Genomic DNA, 22620 nt, shown 5'->3' on the forward strand with positions numbered 1-22620 from the left:
ATTTTTAATAAACGGGTCAATTTAAATTAATTTTTTTTTGGCGGCTCGCACATAATGTAACACCTATTAATAATTTGCAAAACTTTATTTTTTATAAACATTACAATGTAATAATATACAAATTTTAATGCAAAATAAAAATAAACAATATACGAACGGAGAAAGTAATGTAATTTAAAATTTTAATGAAAAATTTGGCAACATTTTTTCGTACGTATATGTAAAACGTGCGCAGCTTTCTAGTCGTGCATCATTTAGTTTTGATCAGTGGTTATTATTTTTTAATTGTTTCGATTTAGCATGTATCACCATTTTATTATCTTTCACTTTTTAATACATTGATGGAGGAATAATACAATAATATATAAATAAACTTTTGAAAAACGTGCCACGTGTTGCTCGTCACTGATCTACAAGATGATTAGTTATAGATGTAAAAGCCTTAAAAAGGGTGAACTAACATGGTTAATCAACATATTATTACGTGTCGAGATGGGGATAGAATTAAAATACCAATTATTCTTAAAATATGTATTTGTATAGACAACATCACGTCATCGTTAGCGACGCATCGAAAAAGGGAATTCCATAGAAATATGATTCTTAATTTACTTTGATAATATGGCAGAAACATTACGTCATCGTTAGTGGCGCATCGAAAAGGGGAATTCCACAGAAAGGTTTCTAAAAACTGCTTACCTTGGCACCACTCTTTAAAAACCGCTGCAGTTAATTTTAGTTCCACGCTGTCAGGTGAGGTATAGAAACATTAAAGCCACCCAAGGAAGAAGTCTCTATTATAGTCCATACTTCATTTTACCTGCCAGCTGCAGTAAAAAGAAACGCACAATAGAACCTAAATAACTTTATTGCTTTAATCACCCTACGTGCTCGTTTCTGATGTCGCGCCTTCAGCCCCGACTGGCTCGTTAGTAGAATAAGTTTTTTTTTTTCCGACGGTCCCTTTGTGTACATCACATATATCAGGCTGCATTATATCCCATATAATGCATTATTCAAGGTGAATCATTTGTCAGCAAAAAGCTTAAAAAATTTCCAATCATTCTGTATAAAGTGATCGCTCTGAATACGACGCCATTAACTTTTAATATATAATAATCCGAATTATGGAAACTTTTTTCTTATTATATTATAATAATGTTATTTATTACTTCTTAAACCATTTGATTATTAACCCTTAAATGCATGATTTATATAATACTAAATAAATATTTCTTACACATAAGTATACTACAATGCAAGGAAATATATATATATATATATATATATATATATATGTTGCAGATGTACAACACCATGAATTTACTTTAAGTGTAGTACTCATTTATTGTTCAAGTGGTATGTTGCAATTTTTCATCATTATGCATTTAAGGGTTAAATAATTTACAGACAGCTTTAAAGCTTTTACACCTATAAACAATCACAACTATTACCGCCTCATAGGACTCCTTGTCTGAAGTGGCAGTGGGCGGTGCCCAAGGCTCGTACAACCGGTGGACGTCAGGGCCGAATGATTCTCAATGGGCGACCACGAGCCAGTTGACGCGACGTGGGTAGCTCCCCCCCTCCCCCCCCCACACACACACACACACAAGGAGAACCACGACAAAGTTAAGGTCTCGGGAAGTCGCTGTATGCTGGCAGCGCTAGTCATCTTGGTGATATACGGGGAACGCCTATGCCTTGCAGTGGGCGTTAATAATATAGGGTATGAATGAAACCAAAAGAAATTTACATTATATTTTATTATCTTTGTCTTTAATAAAGTAATTACAGATAGGCACTAAAAAAATAACCATGCATATGTAAGACCATAATAACATATTTCTTAGATACAACGAACACTGCGTTAATCCCTCGACTCAAAGGACGTAGGCCTTTACCGGAGCGGGTCAGACACATCCCGGTGAGCATTGGATATCAACATCACTAAACGCGGTTAAAATAACGCCCAGTGCAACGACCTAATCCAAATCAGCAAGCGACATCACTCTAGGCTCGTTCCACAAACGTATCGTTTAACAGAAATAACGTGAAATACTTATATGCTCTCGTTCATTGCACAGTTGAGAGGCCTCGTCCCCTCCGTGTGAAGGCACAAGTTCATAATGAAACAATAATGATCGTTTAAAAAAGCTATCTCTTAGTAAAACTACCGGCTAGTGTTATACAAAATGAAATATCTCCACTGCGAAGCAATTGTGTGCTATATAACATCTCTTATACAATATCTTCAAGCCGACTTCGCATAAGTTCGAAAATCACGTACCGGACCGACAGCCGTCTGATTTTATTCTAAATAAATACAATATGAATTATCTACCGCATAAACGAAAATAGCTTTCAAATAATATAATAAAATAAACGGGAACAAGTTACACGGGCCGTGTAAACCATATAAGCGAGAAGGTATTTGTTTAATGGCCTCGCATCTCGACAATTATTTTTAACTTCACTCGCTCCCATACTAAATATCAATAATTACACAAAGCTATCTACATGAGCCACTCTTGAATTGGTGTTTCGGTGTTGCCAGTTGAGAGGGAGCTTCAGGTTGCCTGTAGTTGTTTGTTACCATGTGCGGGATACCTTTCAACTGGCAACACCGCTGTTATACAATAGACCGCTGTCTGGGAATGATTCATATCTTGTGTTTTTAGTATTCCTCTCTCTCTCTCTCTTCGGCTCCGACGATAACTGGACATTCTGTAATAGAAGTTTATTTACTTTTTAATATGCAATTACACACAAATCAAAAGTAAAGATACTTTTATATTGGATATCACAAAAAATAATATCATATCGTAACGTCATACCTATGCACAAAAGTAAGATTTTGTTAATACTTTGCCTTTAAAACTTACTTTATTTAACAAGCTTAATCAATAAAATCCATATATATTTAATGGATTCAGGCGTTAAATTGCGGAAGTCCATCCTAAATAAGGACCAATATCTAGCCACCTCCGCACATGCAGTGGTTGTCGTGCATGAAAGTGCACCGCCCGCCAGCCCGCTCGTAAATGCGCATGCGACAGACAATGCCAACTACACAAACGCCACCGTAAATTCACTCAACACGTGTTTCACCCCTCCACGGGGCATCTTCAGGAGTCGCTACACAGATTAGTGCTAAACACCGAGTCACTTACTTACTTATTCAATAAAATCCAATTAAAGAGTAAATTTGTATACCATGAAAAGTTTGCTCCCAAAAAAAAATCAAAATTAGCAATATCTTTTCAACCAAAACTCTATGTTATGTTGCCCTGATTTTTAAATACAAAATAATAAGAAGAACGACATTTAAATTTTCCTAAATTGACAAAAAAATAAGTCTGAACTTTCTGAATTCAATTCAATTCAAGCCACAGACCAAAAATATATTGTTTACTATATAATCACTCTATAAAGAAGTTTTGGACAAAAAACATTTCCCTTTGGGTGTAAAGGGCATGAGCATGGGTTTTTCTTAGAGCAGTCTTTGGCCAGTCAAACAAAACGATATGCTAGTTACATTATGCTTGTATGTATAAATAGACTGGTTATTGCTTCTCTCTTAGCTGTGTTGCCAATGTTTTATAATAAAACTTTTGTTTGATCTTTTCTTTTATGTTTGAATGGCTCCCCCTACTGGGGTACTCTTGTATTCTCCTATCATATTTGTGGGATGAGGCATTACAATCTTATTAATTTTTTCACATAATCTTATATTTCTTTGGTCATCTTTCATTTGTCGTACCATCTTTCTTTCTTTGCCTTACGTTCTAGAATTTTTTCTAGCATTCCATACCATACTAATTTTCCTTCCATACATCGCATCACTTCCATCACCTCATTCCTCTACTATTACAGACACAGTTATTTATTACTTTTATTATTATTGGCTTACACTTTTGCGTTGCTATTTGATATCCTTAATTAATTTACTTAATTTCACATTTTATCACAAATAAACAATTTTTGCTTATTTACATAGCTTTCTCTTTTGTTTATTTTGGCTTTATTTATTTCACATTGGTGTTATACTTTTCTTCCTATTCCTTTAATTACTTACACCGATTTTTACCTTTATACCTAATAATTACGCCCTCAATTATCCCTCTGCAATATTTGAGAAATGCAGGCCTTCCTTGTCACTATTTATCAGTGTGGTGTTGCCATCATCCACGCCATAGTGGTGTGTTGGTTGTTAGGCGATAGAGTTGAGTGGTCAAGTTTGTTATAAGGTGTGATGTGATGTGTTGTAATGTGATGTGGTATGGTGTGGTGCATTGATGAAGTGTGATGGTCAAAGAGTGATATAGCGAGCCTTGGTTAGGTTTTAATCCAGTATACAGAATAGTAATTTAGTGGTTGTTAGTGAATGAAGCAGCTTGATTTTCGACTGACGTGGTACACTGGTGACATGTGGGAGATTGGTGATGGTATGTCTACGATATGTAGTATACTTTGATGCGGTGAGGTAATAACCGGACTGTCACTGCTGCCGTCATTTGCTGATTCCAGGGGTTCGGAGTTAGGGCATCTGCCGAGCCCCAGGCAATTGCGGCCCAAGCCTATTCCCATTCGACCATCCAGCAATTGCCACTCACCATCAATCGGCACAATTCGCCCCGCAGACTCTGAAGGCGAGAGTAGAAGGGACTAGTAGGCACTCTCGCGCGGTCCATGATGATTACAACAAATGTCAACTAAGACGAAGGCATCATCATGGGCGTTCAAAATAGCGGTAGCTTGGAGCTCGGTTGGGGCCGCTAGTGATAGAATGATATTAGCGTGGTACTAACGTCTACTGGCAGCACTGCTTGCGCACGGAGTCGGCCGCGGGCCGCACGTCCGCCGGCTCGGCGTCGGGCCGGATCACGTCGCCCTCGGGCGGTTCGCGCATTTGCTTCTGCGACACGATCCTGTAGATTTCTGAAAAAACACCCAAATACTATACATTAATACTCCTTCCTACCTTCACTATTTACTTTACTTAATACAAAAAATAATTTATTATAGGTGTGTAACCCCTAGGGGTTGACATAAGAACTAATTAATGTATGGTAAACCATACCAATACTATATTTAATGGAATCAGGCGTTACCTCGCGGAAGTAAGAAAAGGACCAATATTTAGCCACTTCCGCACATGCAGTGGTAGTCGTGCAATAAAGTGCACCACCCGCCAGCCCGCTGATAAATGCGGCAAACAATGCGAATCATTCAACCACCACCGTTAATATACTCTACACGTGTTTCACCCCTCCACGGGGCATACTCAGGAGTAATGTTACACCGATAAACCGAAATAACGCCTGAATCCATTACATTCTTAGATCAGTGTGATAGGAACTCTCAAATTGAAGAATGCGATTATAGGGGAACTTAATCTGATTTTAGTTTCTAACAAATTGTATTCTCACGGTGTATACAATTGATCAATGCAAATGATCCAAGTGGGTAATACATACACTAGCTGTGCCCGCGACTTTATTTGCGTGGAATTAAAATAAAAATATTCAGTTTTTTCCGATTTTTGTCGTTAATGAATTTTTCTAAAATAAAAGTACCTCAAGTTACTCATTACATCAGCTATCTGCCAGTAAGTCCCGTCAAAATCGATTCAGCCATTTGAAAGGAACCGGAACAAACAGACAGAATTATTTTTTTAAGAAAATGTAATTTTGATACATAAACTATACATAAATATACATTCTTATGCGTTTAGAAAAAGGCTGCTATTTTAATATTACTAACATACACTCCAATTTATTCATTTGTATAGATGAGAGATTTTACACATGGTGGGTATAGGTCTAAACCAGAAGTTTCCAACCTTTTTTGAGTAATGACCCACCTTAAACTTTACAAAATTCTTACGCCCCTCTATATAACGTTATGTACTTACATATTTTGATATGAAAACTAAAGGATTAAACTCGTGAACCCCGAGTTGTAAATTATTATCGCATTATAAACGCACATATAACAGATAAATTACTCCCACTCAACAAATATGAACGTAATCAAAAACCGAGGTCAGTAACCTTTTTGGCCGCGTGTTAAATCCATCTAAAATTTAAGTTTAATTAAAAACGTTTAGGTCAGAGACATTAATATCTATTTATATGTAAATCCGGAACGAACGCCTTTATCAAAAAGATGATAGACGGATTAAAGGTTGCGGACCCCTGGATGGTTATAAACAAGTGATTACCAGTTAATATGTTCTGGAACGCGGGCTCCACGTTGGTGGAGTCCAGGGCGGATGTTTCAATAAAACTAAGACCGTTTCTCTCTGCGAACGCCTTCGCCTCTTCTGTTGGGATGGACCTGTCAATCATATTTATTTTTTATTTATGCTAATCGGCATGTACCTTTTATTATTTCTTATTACATTTATTTCGTCTAAGAATCTTAAAGCTAGTTACATAATGGATTAAATTATATATAAGAGGAGAATCCCCCGCCGGCTGACTGTTTTAATAGGGTGAATATATTGATAATAGTGAAGAATTGAAATGTTGGATTGACTTTACCAATGTAGATAGATAATAAAAAAGGTCTGTAACTGTCATTTGTACCAACTTGCATATTCTATTATCAGTGCATTGTGTCGACACTTGCTTAGCGCTGCCGCCGTCTCCAACGCTTGTTCAATTGTGCAAGGCGCAAATTTCGACTTTTGTTTGTCCTTGAAAACAATTCGTAGATGGAACTAAACCGCAATGCAGCTTTCTAATCTTCACATAAAAACCCCTGGGAACCTATGACTTTTTGTTGTTGGTGGCGTACGGGGCTTCCCCGGCTTGTACGCGTGTGGTGAGTGAACTGACCGCAAGTGCCTGAGGTCGCTCTTGTTGCCGACCAGCATGATGAGGATGTTCTGGTCGGCGTGGTCGCGCAGCTCGCGCAGCCACCGCTCCACGTTCTCGTAGGACAGGTGCTTGGCGATGTCGTACACAAGCAGCGCGCCCACCGCGCCGCGGTAGTACGCCGACGTGATCGCGCGGTACCGCTCCTGGCCCGCCGTGTCCCAGATCTGCGCCTTGATCGTCTTGCCGTCCACCTGTCAACCGTAACATTGGTCTCTTAGTCTTCTAACTAATGCCATCCCTCCCGCTCACTTTACCCAGTTGACCGCTATTGAATAGTCATACTTTCGAATGCAACAACCACATAAGACATTCTAAACTGATCTAACACACTTTGACTCACCTTATGACTCTCTAAAATTATTACGAAACTTGAAAGGGACTATAATATATAGCTATTTAATATAATCAGGCGTTACCTTGTGGAAGTCCAACCTAAGTAATAAAAGGACCAATATTTAGCCACTTCCGCACATGCAGTGGTAGTCGTACAACAAAGTGCACCGTCCGCCAGCCCGCTGATAAATGCGTATGCGGCAAACAATGCGAAACTACCACCGTACGGTGCTGCGTGCCGGTGCGACTGCTGCTGCATAGCGCAAGTAGTTACATTAGTCCCTTTCATAGTTAGGATGGACTTCAGCAAGGTAACGCCTGAATCTATTGGATAAAATTATTACGCTCACTAAGTAAAATATATCATTTTTATATTAAAGCGAAAAAGTTAAATTCGTGTTGAGTCCACTTTTAAATTGACCAATTTAACCCATTGGCCGCATTCGACGTATCAAAGTCACCCATTAATTTGGACAAAGTCGCACATGACGTTCTGATACGTCGTTGAAATTCAGACAATATTTAACATGTTCATTCTTGTTTATTTCAAAGTAATTTATATAAGTTGCAACGGGATAAATAATTTCATTACCAAAATTCTCTAAACTCTGTATGTTCATATGGTTGTCGGTCAAATTATTCGAATGTGAACCGAAAGGATTAACAAACAAATGCCCTCCTGTGGGGCATGGGCCCCACGTTGGGAAACACCGATCTAAGAATTCATTTTAAGTCTATAACAAAATTATAATAACGAACATACGTCTTAAATTGAATTAAAAAAAAATAAAAAAATAACATCTCAATTACGACGACTAGATTGTGGCATTGATTGCTGCAATATACTCGTATTATAATTAAGAACATTGACCTAGACACCGTTAGAGGTCACCAGCCATACATGTTGACTATTCACTTCCTGTCCGTTTAAATTGGGCGAACGGAAGTAGTTAAAATCTATATGAAACCAAGGAACATTCGAAATATTAAACCGGTAACAGTTCAATTGACTACGTATAGAGACCATTGCATATTACGTCATGTTTTAATATATGTAACGTGTACATTATTCAACACAAGGTGAAACGAATATATATAATTCTATATATATATAGAACATACATATTTCTATATATAGCTCCTTTGATGTCTATTGAATGTATGGTAAACCATTTTTATTTTTTTTTATCGGACTACCACTTTTACCCAAAATGTTTGCATATTCAGATTCCGCAGTTTTCGCCTCCTGAAGGATTGGAAGGCCGGCAAGTTCTTAGATCGCTTCGGCTAACCCTCCACGGAGTGACCTCGTTCAAGGATCTCCGCAAAGAGACCCAGGTAGACATTCGCTTAGTATTTCGACACAAAGGCTCATCTAGACTTGGTCAATTTGTATTGCCTGGTCAATAACACTACTCCACCACTTCGGAAAGCGTTAGCGCTGGGAGAAGAGACAGAAGAATCATAACTTTTTCAAATTTCGAATTACTACATGTAAAAATAATTATTATTTACAATCTATCCTCGCAGACTTCATACTGTCACAAATTTAAAAAAAAATTGGCATAACATATTTCAAAGTGATCAATTTCTATCGTTCGATTGGAAATAAGTGTTAAACTAATGTTTCTTGCAGACAAATGAGCTATACATTCACCTCTTTATAATGTTTACACTTAAAACCGATCACCCTGTATGATATGTTATCAAAAGCCGAGCGCCTGTTACATCCAGCCACGAGTGCGATTACAACGGCTCATTGAGCGATGCAAAACCAGTTCCGATAGCACCTTTCACTTTAACACGAAACGTCAATGAACTTTTAATTCCTCGATTAAATAAGGAATAAACACAAAGGTCACATGCAGGATGTTCGTGTGTATATCAAAATAATCGTAAACTTGTAACAAAAACCTTTCGACTTTTACCATTGAATACATATATGTGAATGATACACACACATCGCTGTGATAGCATTACATAAAGTAGGTATGGTGCCAAATAGAATTTTTAAATTCCTGCATACGAAACTCTTTACAATTGAGCAACATTTGAATAAACAAAATGATCGTATTTATGCTGAAAGCTCTAAAGAATCTTTGCAATTAGTCAACATAGTACAACGTGGGCATCATCAGACTTGAGTGATGGTTTAGTGGGGTGTTAGCTATGAAGGAGTGATACATATATACACACACACACACACATTATATATATATATATATATATATATATATATCATCTTTGTCGTTTCAGCCTATAGATGCCCACTACCATCTATAGTGCTGATGGAGAGATGCCATAGAGCTTGGCGATCGCAGTGTTGTATTATGTTACACAGAGGACGCTGCTGTCCATCCTCTAGAAACTTCTTTGTGAGCAGCGGCATTTCTTTATAATTAATGCAAAGATATCACATAACATTCTATCTGGGAACCTGCAACCTTCGATCGCAAGTCGGAGTCCTAACCGCTAGGCTACCACGCACCGCTTCTAATATAAATTCAGAGGTTAAAAAAGACTTCAAAGTATTAAAGTTATACTTAATATATTAGAGCCAGAAAATGGTAGAAATGATGGCCTACAAGATGGGCAAGCGGACATTGATAAGTTCGTTGGAAGAATTCGGTGAATGCAGGCGGCTTCCCAACAGTGCTACTACAAATCTTTTGGGTATGCTTATGTCCAGCAGTGAACATAAAAAAATGATTCATATAATATATAGTTGATGTGTGCCATACCGTCTGTTAAACTACAGAATTCAACCGAGTAGAGGTCGCGTAAAATTACAAAATAATTTGTATGGCCGTGGCGACAAGTCGAAATAATTCAGTTTACGGGCACCAGTTTTAAACTTATCGATTGCTTCGCCCGGGCCAAGGCCGCAAGGATCGATACAGTACAAGAGCTTGGACACACCTGTGTTATCATTCTTACATTTATTTACGTCATGATTACTCCAATAACACATGAATAAATAATCCGTTACATTATTCTAAAATTATATGTACATTGTTACAAGAGGTTTAAATACGATCAGAGCTGTTTAAAAATGGTGGCTTTGGAATTATTGCTTGTTGTATAGACTGGAGTTTCACCGCTACCTGTGGTATTTTATAACATAGATACCGAGGTTTATCATGCGGCAGAGAAAGCCTAGTCAAGACCTGTTTTTAAGGTAGCGAAGCCTTGAGCTCGGACCGTTCTTTTTTTTTTCAGCCCATGGAGGCCCAATGCAAGGTAAAAACCTTCCTCAAAGATCGACACAATGACTGGTCATGTGCTGCCTCGGTCCACCTGGCCACGTCTACCGCCTCATGCTCGCTAATCTAGAACCTTTCGGCCCCAACTGCCATCAATTGCACGAGCGATCTGCCCCGCCCTCTGCTTCACTTCGGACAAACAATTCTTGAGTTACGTCGGAGATCTTGATTCTTCTATAGATCTTCTCATTTCCGATTAGATCTCGCAATGAAACTCCGATCATCTCCCTCTCCATTGCTCTTTGGGTGACATTCAACCACGTCACGGATCCGTATATCATTATAACTGGAGTTTCACTGCTACCTAAATGGCATTTGCAGTTCCCGCGGGTTTGCAGCGCGGAGGGCGCCTAACCTTTTGGCTTCGGGCTCGGTCCGCTACATACTATTAATTCACGCAGAGCTCTTGAGGGGCACACCTAGTGTGAATTTTTCCAAAAATCGATTTTTTTTTATATTTCATATTTCGATAGGTTATACCTTTAAAAATAACATACTAAAATTTTGAATCGATATCTTAAATAGTTTTTGAGTTACAGCCGTTTAAAAGAGTAGCCGCTCGGCAGTTAGGTACTTGCATTGGCTACGGGACATACCTGGGCTATAGTTCGGAGTCTACCGTCTTTTCCAACCTTTGCAAAAAGGATTCCGGTTTCTATTGTGAGCCTCCAAGTATACAGAAATATTTAAATATAATTATTTCGGTATATTTTTCGTTTACTGCCACGTCACGTATTTTCGGAGCCAGATACATTTAGTTTTATTCTGACCGTTGAATCGAGTACTTCGTAAGCGCATTTTATTTAATTTAAAATGAGTAAACAATAAAAGTAAAAAATCAAAAGGGAACTCACGATGTTCCCAGATACCAATCAAAAACAAAAAAACGAAAATTTACTGGAAACCAACATACACACAGCAATCTACGGCATACAAGTACGTCCGCAGAGAAACTATTGCATAATAATGATGAGAATATTGTGATTGACCCATCCCATGGATATTGTATTTTACAGTTTGTCTCAGTATTTAGTGCAATCAGCAATTTAGTGATGTGCAAAACTTGTCACAAGGAAATTACTTTTAATCAAGCAAGTCCAAGAGGCCTGGGGTTTAAAATAGCTGTCATTTGTGAATGCGGTAATTCGTGCATTAATTCTGGACCAATGATCGATAATGCATTTGAAATAAATAGACGTCTTGTTGTTGTGATGCGTCTTTTGGGCGTCAGAATAAATGGGATCAATCTTTTTTGCGGACTAATGGATCTAGCAAGATCATCGCCAACGGGCTTCTTCAAAAGAGGGTCGATCATCTCGAAGAAAAGCTTCTTCAGCTTAACAAGCCCTTTTTGAGGAAGAGGAAGGTGAATTATATGGGCCTGGAATAGCAGATTAGCTGTAAGTATGACTTTAATCCATTTATAACAGCGAAAACGATCATTTTATCTTTAAACGCGTTTTTCTCGAAACAGCATTTTTCGAATTTGCTGGAGTGATTACTCGGAGACAAATGATCCGATCGCTATCAAATTTTTTTCACATCTTCTCTATATAGTTCTCCATACGATGACCTTCCAGTTTTTTGATCTGATCAAAAATCTAAATACATTTAAAAAACTTTTAAGTTAAACGGTTTTTTGATACCCATATTGTGGTGGTTGTGGAAAAATATGTACCTAGTCCGCCATATTGGAACGGCGTCCATCTTGAATTTTAAATTTTGACATAATCATAGTGTTTTACTAGCGTAGCCCTTTCATTTGATACCCATATTGAGGGGGTTAAGGAAAAATATGTAATCCGTCATTTTGTATCGGCGGCCATCTCAGATTTATAATGTTTTTGTTATTATATTTTATTATATTGTATTGTCATCTAAATTAAACGAGTGTACCAAATTTCAGATCAATCTGACAACGGAAAGGTGCTTAAATTTCAATTTCTAATTTTGACCCAAACAAATAAATTCCGTACGGGTCGAACTAAATAAAACCGTTTAAAAAACAAGTATTTCATGACTACTTCCATCTTTATAATTATGATTTGCTATCTCTCTCTAGATGTTTTGTACCAGGAGTTTTCGGCCTGACACATTCAACCTTTCAACGCTTTTATAATTGATTAAAACAAAAAGATTTCATTTTTTTTTTAAATTTCGAACTGATACGTAACTTTTGCCCATGTTTTTAACTAGCCAGACACCGGGGTGCACTGTTAACGTATTTAAATACAACTTGTAAGTTATCCGCGTAGGGTCGTCGAGCTCCCTCGGGAACTAAGCCGCGCCGCCATCCAGACGGTTGCATGTCGATTGTGACGTCATCACCATCCGACCGCATTTAACAAGTGAATTCACGTAAAAAGCTTTCGAGTTATTCCTTATCATTATTCTAAATTGAACTAGTTATTAAATTGTCGCATTGTAAATAGGAAAAGTAAATTATATTTAGAGCATAAAGTATTTTTTATCCATTTTAATTCGTATCGCTATGTTGTTATATAAGTTGATCCAGCAAACGTTGTTTTGCAAAAAAAAAATAAAGTTTTTGATTAACAAATAAAAAATAAGGGTTGATCGTAGAGGGGTGAAAATTTAGTGTTGTATGTATTTTTGTATGCTGTATCATAATACAATATACATAATAAAAACCAAAAAAAAATCTAAAAAATTAAAAAAAAAATTAGGGGTGGACCACCCTTATCACTTAGGAGTATGGAAAATAGTAGCCGATTCTCAGACCTACTGAATACGCATATAAAATTTGGTTAAAATCGGTCAAGCCGTTTCGGAGGAATACGGTAACTAACATTGTAACATGGAAATTATATATATATATATACACATATTTATTTATTTATTTATGAACAATATAATTTTTACTCAACATGTATTAATTGGTACATTATTTTATTTCAAGTCGCTACCCAAGCACTACAGCCCGTAAATGCTTTGAGGTTTAAGACAATGTTGCCGGGCCAACTCATCAAAAGATTCCGGGGTACATTCCTGTGGAGTTTCGGTAAGTTGAACGGTGGTATATCAAAGTTCTCTCAAAGGGCTTCGTGGTTAGGTCTTTTAGATTCGAATCGGGAACAGTGTATGTGTAAGTAGTTAAAGGTCTAAAACACCTATTTCCAATAAACAGTGATCACTCTAAAATACCTAAGATTAATTTATTTTTTACCTCGAAATGTGACAAGCCAATCAACTTCTAGAAGTACAAAGTCTGCACGGAGATAGTAGATAATAATTAATTGTAATATATATTAAATCCAAACTGATTTTTTTACTATATTACGTTATTTATTATTTATGAAACCGTTGACTTTCAAATAGAATGTACCATAAAAATTGACAGCAAATTAGCTATAAATAAACATCCTGTAGATCAGTGATTTCCAAAGTGGTCTATATCGACCCCTAGGGGTCTATGACAACAAACAATTACATTATTTATAAAAGTACCTATGAAGTAAAAAAATTATTATATATGTTTATAAAATTGTGCAAGTTGTAGGATGTTGGTATTCGCTTTGTGATCGCAATACATTTTGAACTTGTAAAAACCTGAGAGTCGCAGTCTCGTGTTTATTTAATGTTACGTATATTTTACATAACAGATACAAAATTTTATTTTGAGTAGTTTTAATTTAAATTCAACTAATAAATGTATAAATTAACATGTGTTTTTACTTTAAGTTTTTAGCACTAAACTTCACTACAGTTAGATATTTACAGGAAATCAATATCAGGTAAGTAGGGGGTCTACCCAACACGGAAAAACATGGCAAGGGGGTCTACGACACGGAAAAGTTTGAGGAACTCTGCTGTAGATTAAAAAAAACTTCAAATATGCGCTAGAAATATAAGCAGCAGTCTTTTAAATAATTATTCCGCATCAAAAATCGCACGTCTGCAAAGTTCCGATGGTAATTTAGTTTTACTCTGAAGCGTTTTAAGTTAAACTTTACTATTGGTGTAGTACCAGGTTAATTTTAAACTTTCATAAACAATCTGTTTTAGCTTCTCTATGTATTCATTTATTAACACTTTTTTGTATACAATAGGCAATAAATAGAGGGAAACGAAGAAATAATAGATATACTGGTACAAGAGGCGGTCTTATCGTTCGAGGCGATCTCTACCAGACAACCTTTGGATGGAAATGAGAGAGTAGTTGAAGATGTACGTACAAATATATACATATATACAAACACACCAATAATATATATATATATATATATATATATATATATATATATATATATATATATATATATCACTGCTTCATAGCAAACACCCCACTAAATCATTACTCGAAACGAACTTATCAATGTCCGCTTGCCCACCTTGTAGGCCACTGATTCCATCATTTTCTAGCTCTAATATATTAAGTATATCTTTAATACTTTGAAGTCTTTTTTAACCTCTGTATTTATATTAGGAGCGGTGCGTGGTAGCCTAGCGGTTAGGACTCCGACTTGCGATCGTAGGTTGCAGGTTCCCAGATAGAATGTTATGTGATATCTTTGCATTGATTATAAAGAATTGCCGCTGCTCACAAAGAAGTTTCTAGAGGATGGATAGCAGCGTCCTCGGTGTAACGTAATACCTCACTGCGATCGCCTAGCTATATATATATATCACTCCATAGCTAACACCCCACTAAACCATCACTCAAGTCTGATGATGCCCACGTTGTACTGTGTTAACTAATTGCAAAGCTTTTTAACAGCTTTCAGCATAAATACGATCATTTTGTTTATTAAAATATAGCTCTATTGTAAAGAGTTTCGTATGCAGGTAATTTTAAAATTCTATTTGGCACCATACCTACTTTATGTATGCTCATTTTAGTATCACATAACATTTTATAATATATTGGCGCGAAAATAAGAAAAAAATTAACAATAGTATAAAAATGACAGATTCCAAATTCAAAAATAATGTTTTGTTTATTTTTAATTATAACGTAAAGTATTTATGGCCAATATAATTATTCGTATTCATATAATACCTTTCCCTCATATATATATATATATATATATATATATATATATATATATATATATTGGAGCATATACCATAATCACCACGCTTGGCAGGCGGGTTGGTGATCGCAGTATAGTGTTATGATACAACAGAGGACGCTAGTGCCCATCCTCTAGAACTTATGAGCAGCTGCAACCCTATATAATAAATGCGTAAGTGTGAATTATAGAAGATTGTACCGGGAATCGAATCCGCGAGTCTCATTCCTTGCTACCACTGCCCGAGATTTGTTTCCCATGAAAGCTCCGTTTCGGATCATTACAATATTACTCGTAAAAGCCACGAAACTTTTAAAACACTCGGACATTATATATCGTGACTTGGTACAAGAAACACCTACAAAGTCCTTGGGCTTGAACGATCTAATTTCCATTTTTTTTTTTAATTTCAAACTTATTCCTTGCTTATATCTAAAGCTCTTTATTATAAATAGTTCGGATGTAACTAAATGGCCATAGAGATAGTATTTACATTTTAAAAATAAGGTCGGCGTAGGTTATCATCGGTTGTACAATATTCTGGAGAACTGCCAAATGTGTATAGTGAGAGTATCTACAAATTTCATTAACCGTGGACAGTCTCGACATGCTAATTAAAATTCAAATTGAATTTACCTTTTTATATATACAATTGTTTAAATGAAGGATCGCAAAGGAATTTGTAAGACATACGCCCGCGACCGCACGTTTTGGGACAAACTTGTACGTTCTAAAATTATCATAGCTTTGGTATTTATGAAGCAATTTTTGTGAAACTTAGAAATTATACAACATGATGCATTCTGGGTGTTATTATTTTTAAATGTTGTTAAAAAGAATGCACTTCAGATATATTAAAAATTGTTTAACATTATATTTGAAAATAAATTTCACCAAAGTACTTTTTAAAATTATGACATTGTTAGGATTCTACCAAAGAGTTCGTCTCCTTCGGTGTGAATGAAATGAAAGCAAGCCATAGGTAGGCCTTTCTTTAACGGCTTCATACCTCTACCGTCAAGAAGCAAAAACTTTATATTTTTTAATTTTTCCATATTCATTTTTTTTATATGTAGGCTTTGTTAGATTCTTGGCAGGCCAAGGATTTAACCTATTCCATGCCATGTAGGCATTTTTCTCTGTGCTTATCTACGGTCAGTCTGTTCACTAGGAGAGGCTTCCATTTCACACAAACAAACAAATTTCACTTTCAGATTTATAAACTATCGTTATTCTAGTAATAATAAAAGATACACAATGAAATCGTATTACTCCATGACTTGGGTTCATTGAAAACAATTTGAAAAAGACCAACTCACAATCAGCTGTTTAAACAAAACTCACTATATCCATATGACAATGTCTGAATAATGTTTAAGTTATATGAAATAATATTTTCAAATTTAATTAATTGTTAATAAATAATACTTATACATAAACCATAGAAATAATATATCAATGATCAGGAACATAATTTATCAAGCTGTCCCGAAATTATTTCTAAACTCATGGCTGCACTATCGGGATCACAATACCACAACGTGGCATAGAAGCAAGTCATAAAATAAGCATTATACGCTTTTTATCTAATTGAGACAATACAGAGTACAAAGAACCTTTTGTACCAACGTTTAATTTTTAATTAAAAATAAACTGACTACAGGAATAAAGTATGTCTAGTGACAATTGCGAATTGAACAATTTATGGGGTACTATATATTTTGGTTACATATTTAACAACTAAATATATCATCATATCAAGCTAATGTGTCCTGCGTTATATGACCGCTTGTAAAAGCAATTCTGTATAACAACCTGATATGACCCCGTATTACGTATCGTATCTAAATAAACAATGAAAGGAACCTTCTGAAGCATAATCTGTATTCGTCATAATCATCATGTCATTCTATTGACGCACATGCGAGGCATAGGTTTCCTTCAAAAAATGCCACTATGACACGTCTTGAGTCTTGCGTCACCTATTGATGGGCATACCGGTTGGTGATCACCACTTAAAAATCTTTCGATCCCAAAAGCCGTTGGTTGTACGTACAATAAGCCCCACCCACTGCCAATTCACACGAGCAATTCTTCAAGCTGCATCTGTGATTAATTCTTTGAATTTCATCTCTGATTCAATCTCATGGAGAAGCTACAAGCATAACTCTTCCCTTTGGGTAAACAGTATTCTTATAAGGCCTGCCATAGACAACCAGATATCATCAATAAACTTATACTCCAGTACTGATTAAAATACAAGATAAAAATAATTAACATATGCTTCAATGTGACACTGGTACCTTAGAATTAAACTTGTGTACCAGAATTCTTGCATGTTGTATCTAAGATAAAAAACCGTCAGAGTACATAATTTTATATTAAAGAGAAAGGATTAAAATCATAGAGTCCATTTTTGGATTGCCGTCCTCAACGATCAAATTGCCCCCTTTGGGACATGGGCTACACATTGGGAAACACTGTTGTAGATTCTTAATATATTATTGCCGCAAAGGAACCTTGTAGCTCTTATAATGAAATATGCCATTACAGTGAAACAAACCCAATTCAATTCTAATTTCAAAATAAGGTATTCCGAGATTCTTGACATTGTTGTAAATGATCCTAAATGGATATAAATTATAGACCAATCACTGCCACTACTTGTATAGAAGTATTTTCATTTTTAAAAAATATGATTATGAAAAAAAATCCTAGAGTACTATATTTATGAAGATATGTTTATATATGTAAATATCTTCTTCAGTTACAATATCATTAATTGGATGTGTATGACCTTTACTAGCCTATTCGGTTTTGCCTTCTACATACATATAGCAAGCACATAAAAAAGATACATCAATATATCATAGTGAATTTGTATACAGTGGAGGTAGATGCCAAAGATATGGCAGCAAAATCTCTATATGGACTTGTGTCTGCCAAGTCCAAACATCAGCTCATTTGTGGATTGAGCTATTGATACTTGCTGCTTGCATTATCAATGCTTTACATGGTGACTGATTTTCAGCCCTGAACAACATACTCAGGTACCTCTCCATACAATAACCAGGTACACACACGGTAAACTATCTCTAGTAGTCGAGCATACTAGGAGTCAACACAGAGAACAATGGACGAGCCATGAGGAGTGCTCACAAGCAAAAGAGACAATGCCTACCATAAGCTGCCGGCTCTCTAATGTTTTGCTCTGGCTGATGCGACCCCGACTGGGTTTGGTGGCAGGGACTTTAATCAGTCTTGGTCTTTTTAACAAACATTTATTTACATTAGGCGTTACGGACAGTCCTAAGTGCGGAGCGTGCATGAAGGTGGACAAGACTGCTGCTCACGTACTACTTTGACGTACAGAAGTATGTCGGATCGCCGAGATGCTTCTCAGAGATCGCCGGCAACAACAGGGTACTGCTGAGTTTTCTCTAGGAGCTGGGTTTGTTTAATTAAGACCAACCACGACGTAAAACGAAGGCATTGCCGCTTAGTTGCGGAAATCAGCCCGCTGAGACAAGACAAGAGACACAGGGTAAACCAACAAATAGCTGACAAGTTATGTCAATTAGATATATACATATCTAACAAAAGATATACGAGGTTTCAATAACATTTTCTCCCCTAATGAGACATTTAACAATCAGACCAATAAGGTAATTTCGTATTCTAGCAACACTAATGTAGTGTCACCAGTTATCTTTCATGAATAATTTAATAATATGATTAAATTATCAGTAGTAATTAAACATAAAAACTTCCCACCTTGAAATGGTACATTAGGTAACATTGATTTCATTTGTGATAAGGTTTACAATTGATTTATAAAAGGCAATATTTACTTTATGAGATTTTATTCTATATTTATTTAATATTTGTCTCACCAAATTCGAGCATATTGAAGGTTCTATTAATGGTTAGAAATACTGTTGTTTAACCAACACACTATTATCAAAAACTACATTGAATTTGTTTATATAATGTAAACTCTATTTATTCTGCCAAATAAATTTCATACCTTTAAAAATTATATGCACTTTTATCAACACTTTTTCCAGTCTTTGAAACAGTCGGGATAGTCATTTTCCAGTATAGCATAGAAGACCTTCAATTCCATTTTTATCTCAATAATAATATTAAAAAAATCACCTGCCTTCCTAATGCCTGAGACTTTTAAATGACAATTTCACTTCACTTTTTGATCACATTATAAATAGTTATAGGAGTTTCAAACATGTCACTTTGAGTAAATTTATATATCACTACTCCTGAATTAGTCAAGGAAATTATCATAATGAAACCCTCATACCCCAGAACCATCTATCCAAAAGTGGCAATTTGTAACTGAACTTGGCCTGTGTCAACACAGTCTCTCAGGAACTTCAGCTCAGGTATGTTAGATATTCATAAAGTAAGCTCTTAACACACCAAGGAGTGACTAAATACAAGGAACCCCATAAGAAAATTTGACATTAATGTAGTGTGACTGAAAGATATATATCATTCTAATTGAAGGTGCCCAAAAGTAACAGTAACATGAAACTAACATTATGCACATTTTCTATGATTTATGGCTAATAAAACATATAATAATATCTTGTGTAAGAGGAACTTTACACAAGATATTAGATTATGATCATATTACTTATTATATAGGCTGATCACTTAAAGGAGAAAAAACTTTAATGGAGTGACTGTATAGCTCGTTTGTTTTCTATTTATATAAGGTAAACCCTATCCAAAAGTCAATAGCTTCATAAATAATAAATGTATTGATAGAATAGTAAGAAAAAGTGTTTTCGTTTTCAAACTGTCTCTGTAACTTTATATTGCATAAAGTATAGGTATATATATGTTACATTCAAATGGATAAAATAAAATAAAATATTTCAAAGTGATGACTTTTAAACAATATGTGAAAATTCCAGTCGTCACAAACAGGATCATTTAGTATAAAGGATATGTAACAAAGACAAATTGAATCTGCCTGAATTGAACATAATTGAATTATAATCAATCTAAAAATGAGGTTGGAGATAACAAAATGAATATACATTGCCTGTTGCTAACAAATGGCTACCTTAATTTTTATATATCACTTTAAAGTATATGACAAATGCATGTAGGTATTATTTTTAATTATTTATTATATTCCTAATAATATTCCTACAGTCTTAAAATAGTTATTTATAGATATAGTATATTTTTAAAGCAGCAATGAAGCAGACAACAGCATTTAGTAAGTTATTCTTCAAATGCCATGCTATGCCATGTTATTTTTAATGAAGCAATAAGGTAACACCTTTTCTTTTAGTTTAGTAGGTTATATCTATTTAATTATTTTTATTAACAATTAAGTGTTGCATTGTCTACAGGACACTAACATACAAGATAAACAGCAATTAAACTTGAAAAAACTCTCCATTCGGAGGTAAATATTTAATAAACAATATTAATTATGATCAGATATATTTTTAAGAATATTTAAAACATATAAAGCAACATACACCCTGTATATACTTTTTATCAACTAAATTTAAGTGTTTTTGTACTATGTGGTTTAAGCCATTACATATAACAAAGCTACATACTAAATAAATTATTTATATTGTCTATATTTATAAGCATTTTTTATTTAGTTTTAGACCTCAGAAATATTTGTTTAATAAATTTGCTTCACATTAATTCACTTTTACTGAGGACAACAGTTTTAAATATCCTTATCAATTGTCACTTACGAATGTAAACGTGTTCATTTACGCGCCAGATTTTCTAGAATAATTTGAAATTTGAACCAATTTAAATTAATAAATGAGGTTGACATAAATCTTATAAAAAATTATACCTCATAACTTACGAAATGATTTACTTATTCGTATTTATTTTGTTAATATCGATTTAACATTTAAAATAGATTTTTAATGGGAATATATATAAACAGGACTGGCCAGTTACAAACACCTTCGCATAAGTAGCAAAGGTATAAATAACGTATTAATAAGGAATTTTTGAGTTTAATATTTAAAAACAATATTTACCTCTATACTCCTTGTTGCGAATTCCACGCCTATTGTGGATTTTGATTCTAAGTTGAATTCATTTCTAGTGAAACGAGAGAGCAGACTGCTTTTACCCACCCCAGAGTCCCCTATGAGAACAACTGTAACAAAAGAATATATTTACGTTGAAATACGGAGATAGAAACATCCTAAATAATAATATCCTTTGTGAAAGTACGCCCCTATTCATAATTTACGATTAGATCATACCAATAGTACAAAGATGACTCACGAAATAAAAAAATTAAGTAATCGATCAACTGTTATTACAGCTGATTCTCCAAAACTGATTTGTAATAATCTTTGTATATAATAAACAACCTATATTTCACAAAGAACATTGAAAAATTATGAGATATATTCATATATTCCAAAAGAAAGAGAGTATTTCTTTCTACGTCACAAGAAGTTATAACACAACAAAGATCCAAGAGTTGATAACATTCTTTTTCACTACAAAGTCAGGTTTTATTTCTATAAAGAGAACAGGAGATAATAGTAAATAATCTTACCTTTGAACAAATAATCATATTCGTCCTCTCTTGTGCCCATTTTGATTATCTACTTCGTTCGACGTCAAAAATCGGTCTACTGACAACGTAAGTATTTACAATAACAAAAAAAATAATTGGGCACTAAAATATCACAGGCTTGTGAAACACTGCACAGCTTCTTAAATATCACTTTAATTAACGGATTTATTAAATATACACGGGTTAAATTAAATAAAATCTAAAATTGTCACCGGAACAAAATGGCGGATTGTTTTACGCCCCTATTGGTGCGTTCGGAAACTTCAAAACTGAGACTTGGAACAGATGATGTATGTTAAAATTTTATACCAATCGCGCTGTCATCTTTTATTGTGTCGAAAAATACATGTCTATGGCAGAAATTTCTAAATTACTGTGAAAATACAAAAGCTTTGTAATAAAATTTTATAAAATCAAGTTTAAATCAAACTTATTTTTAATAAACGAGGAAAAAACTTTAATGTTTTTTAGAATGCACAAATAAATTTCGATGTTTTTTAAAA

The 22620-nt window shown here is 35.0% G+C and overlaps 1 protein-coding gene across 1 annotated transcript; it reads right to left on the reverse strand.

The window, feature by feature from the left end:
* Positions 1-1748: 1748 nt before the first annotated feature.
* On the reverse strand, positions 1749-22396 carry Rab11 (RAS oncogene family member Rab11). Its single transcript, XM_068766507.1, has 6 exons — positions 22097-22396; positions 21564-21685; positions 6846-7078; positions 6227-6342; positions 4812-4941; positions 1749-2727 (listed from the first exon to the last, which is right to left on the reverse strand). The coding sequence occupies exons 1-5, from the start codon at positions 22134-22136 to the stop codon at positions 4814-4816; spliced, it is 639 nt and encodes a 212-aa protein (XP_068622608.1). The 5' UTR covers positions 22137-22396; the 3' UTR covers positions 1749-2727; positions 4812-4813.
* Between the last annotated feature and the right edge of the window lie 224 nt (positions 22397-22620).

Source organism: Battus philenor, unplaced genomic scaffold (assembly GCF_028537555.1).
Source record: "Battus philenor isolate CCGP_79_NKW_IND1 unplaced genomic scaffold, ilBatPhil1.0.hap1 SCAF_10, whole genome shotgun sequence".
In the NCBI taxonomy this organism is placed as follows: domain Eukaryota; kingdom Metazoa; phylum Arthropoda; class Insecta; order Lepidoptera; family Papilionidae; genus Battus; species Battus philenor.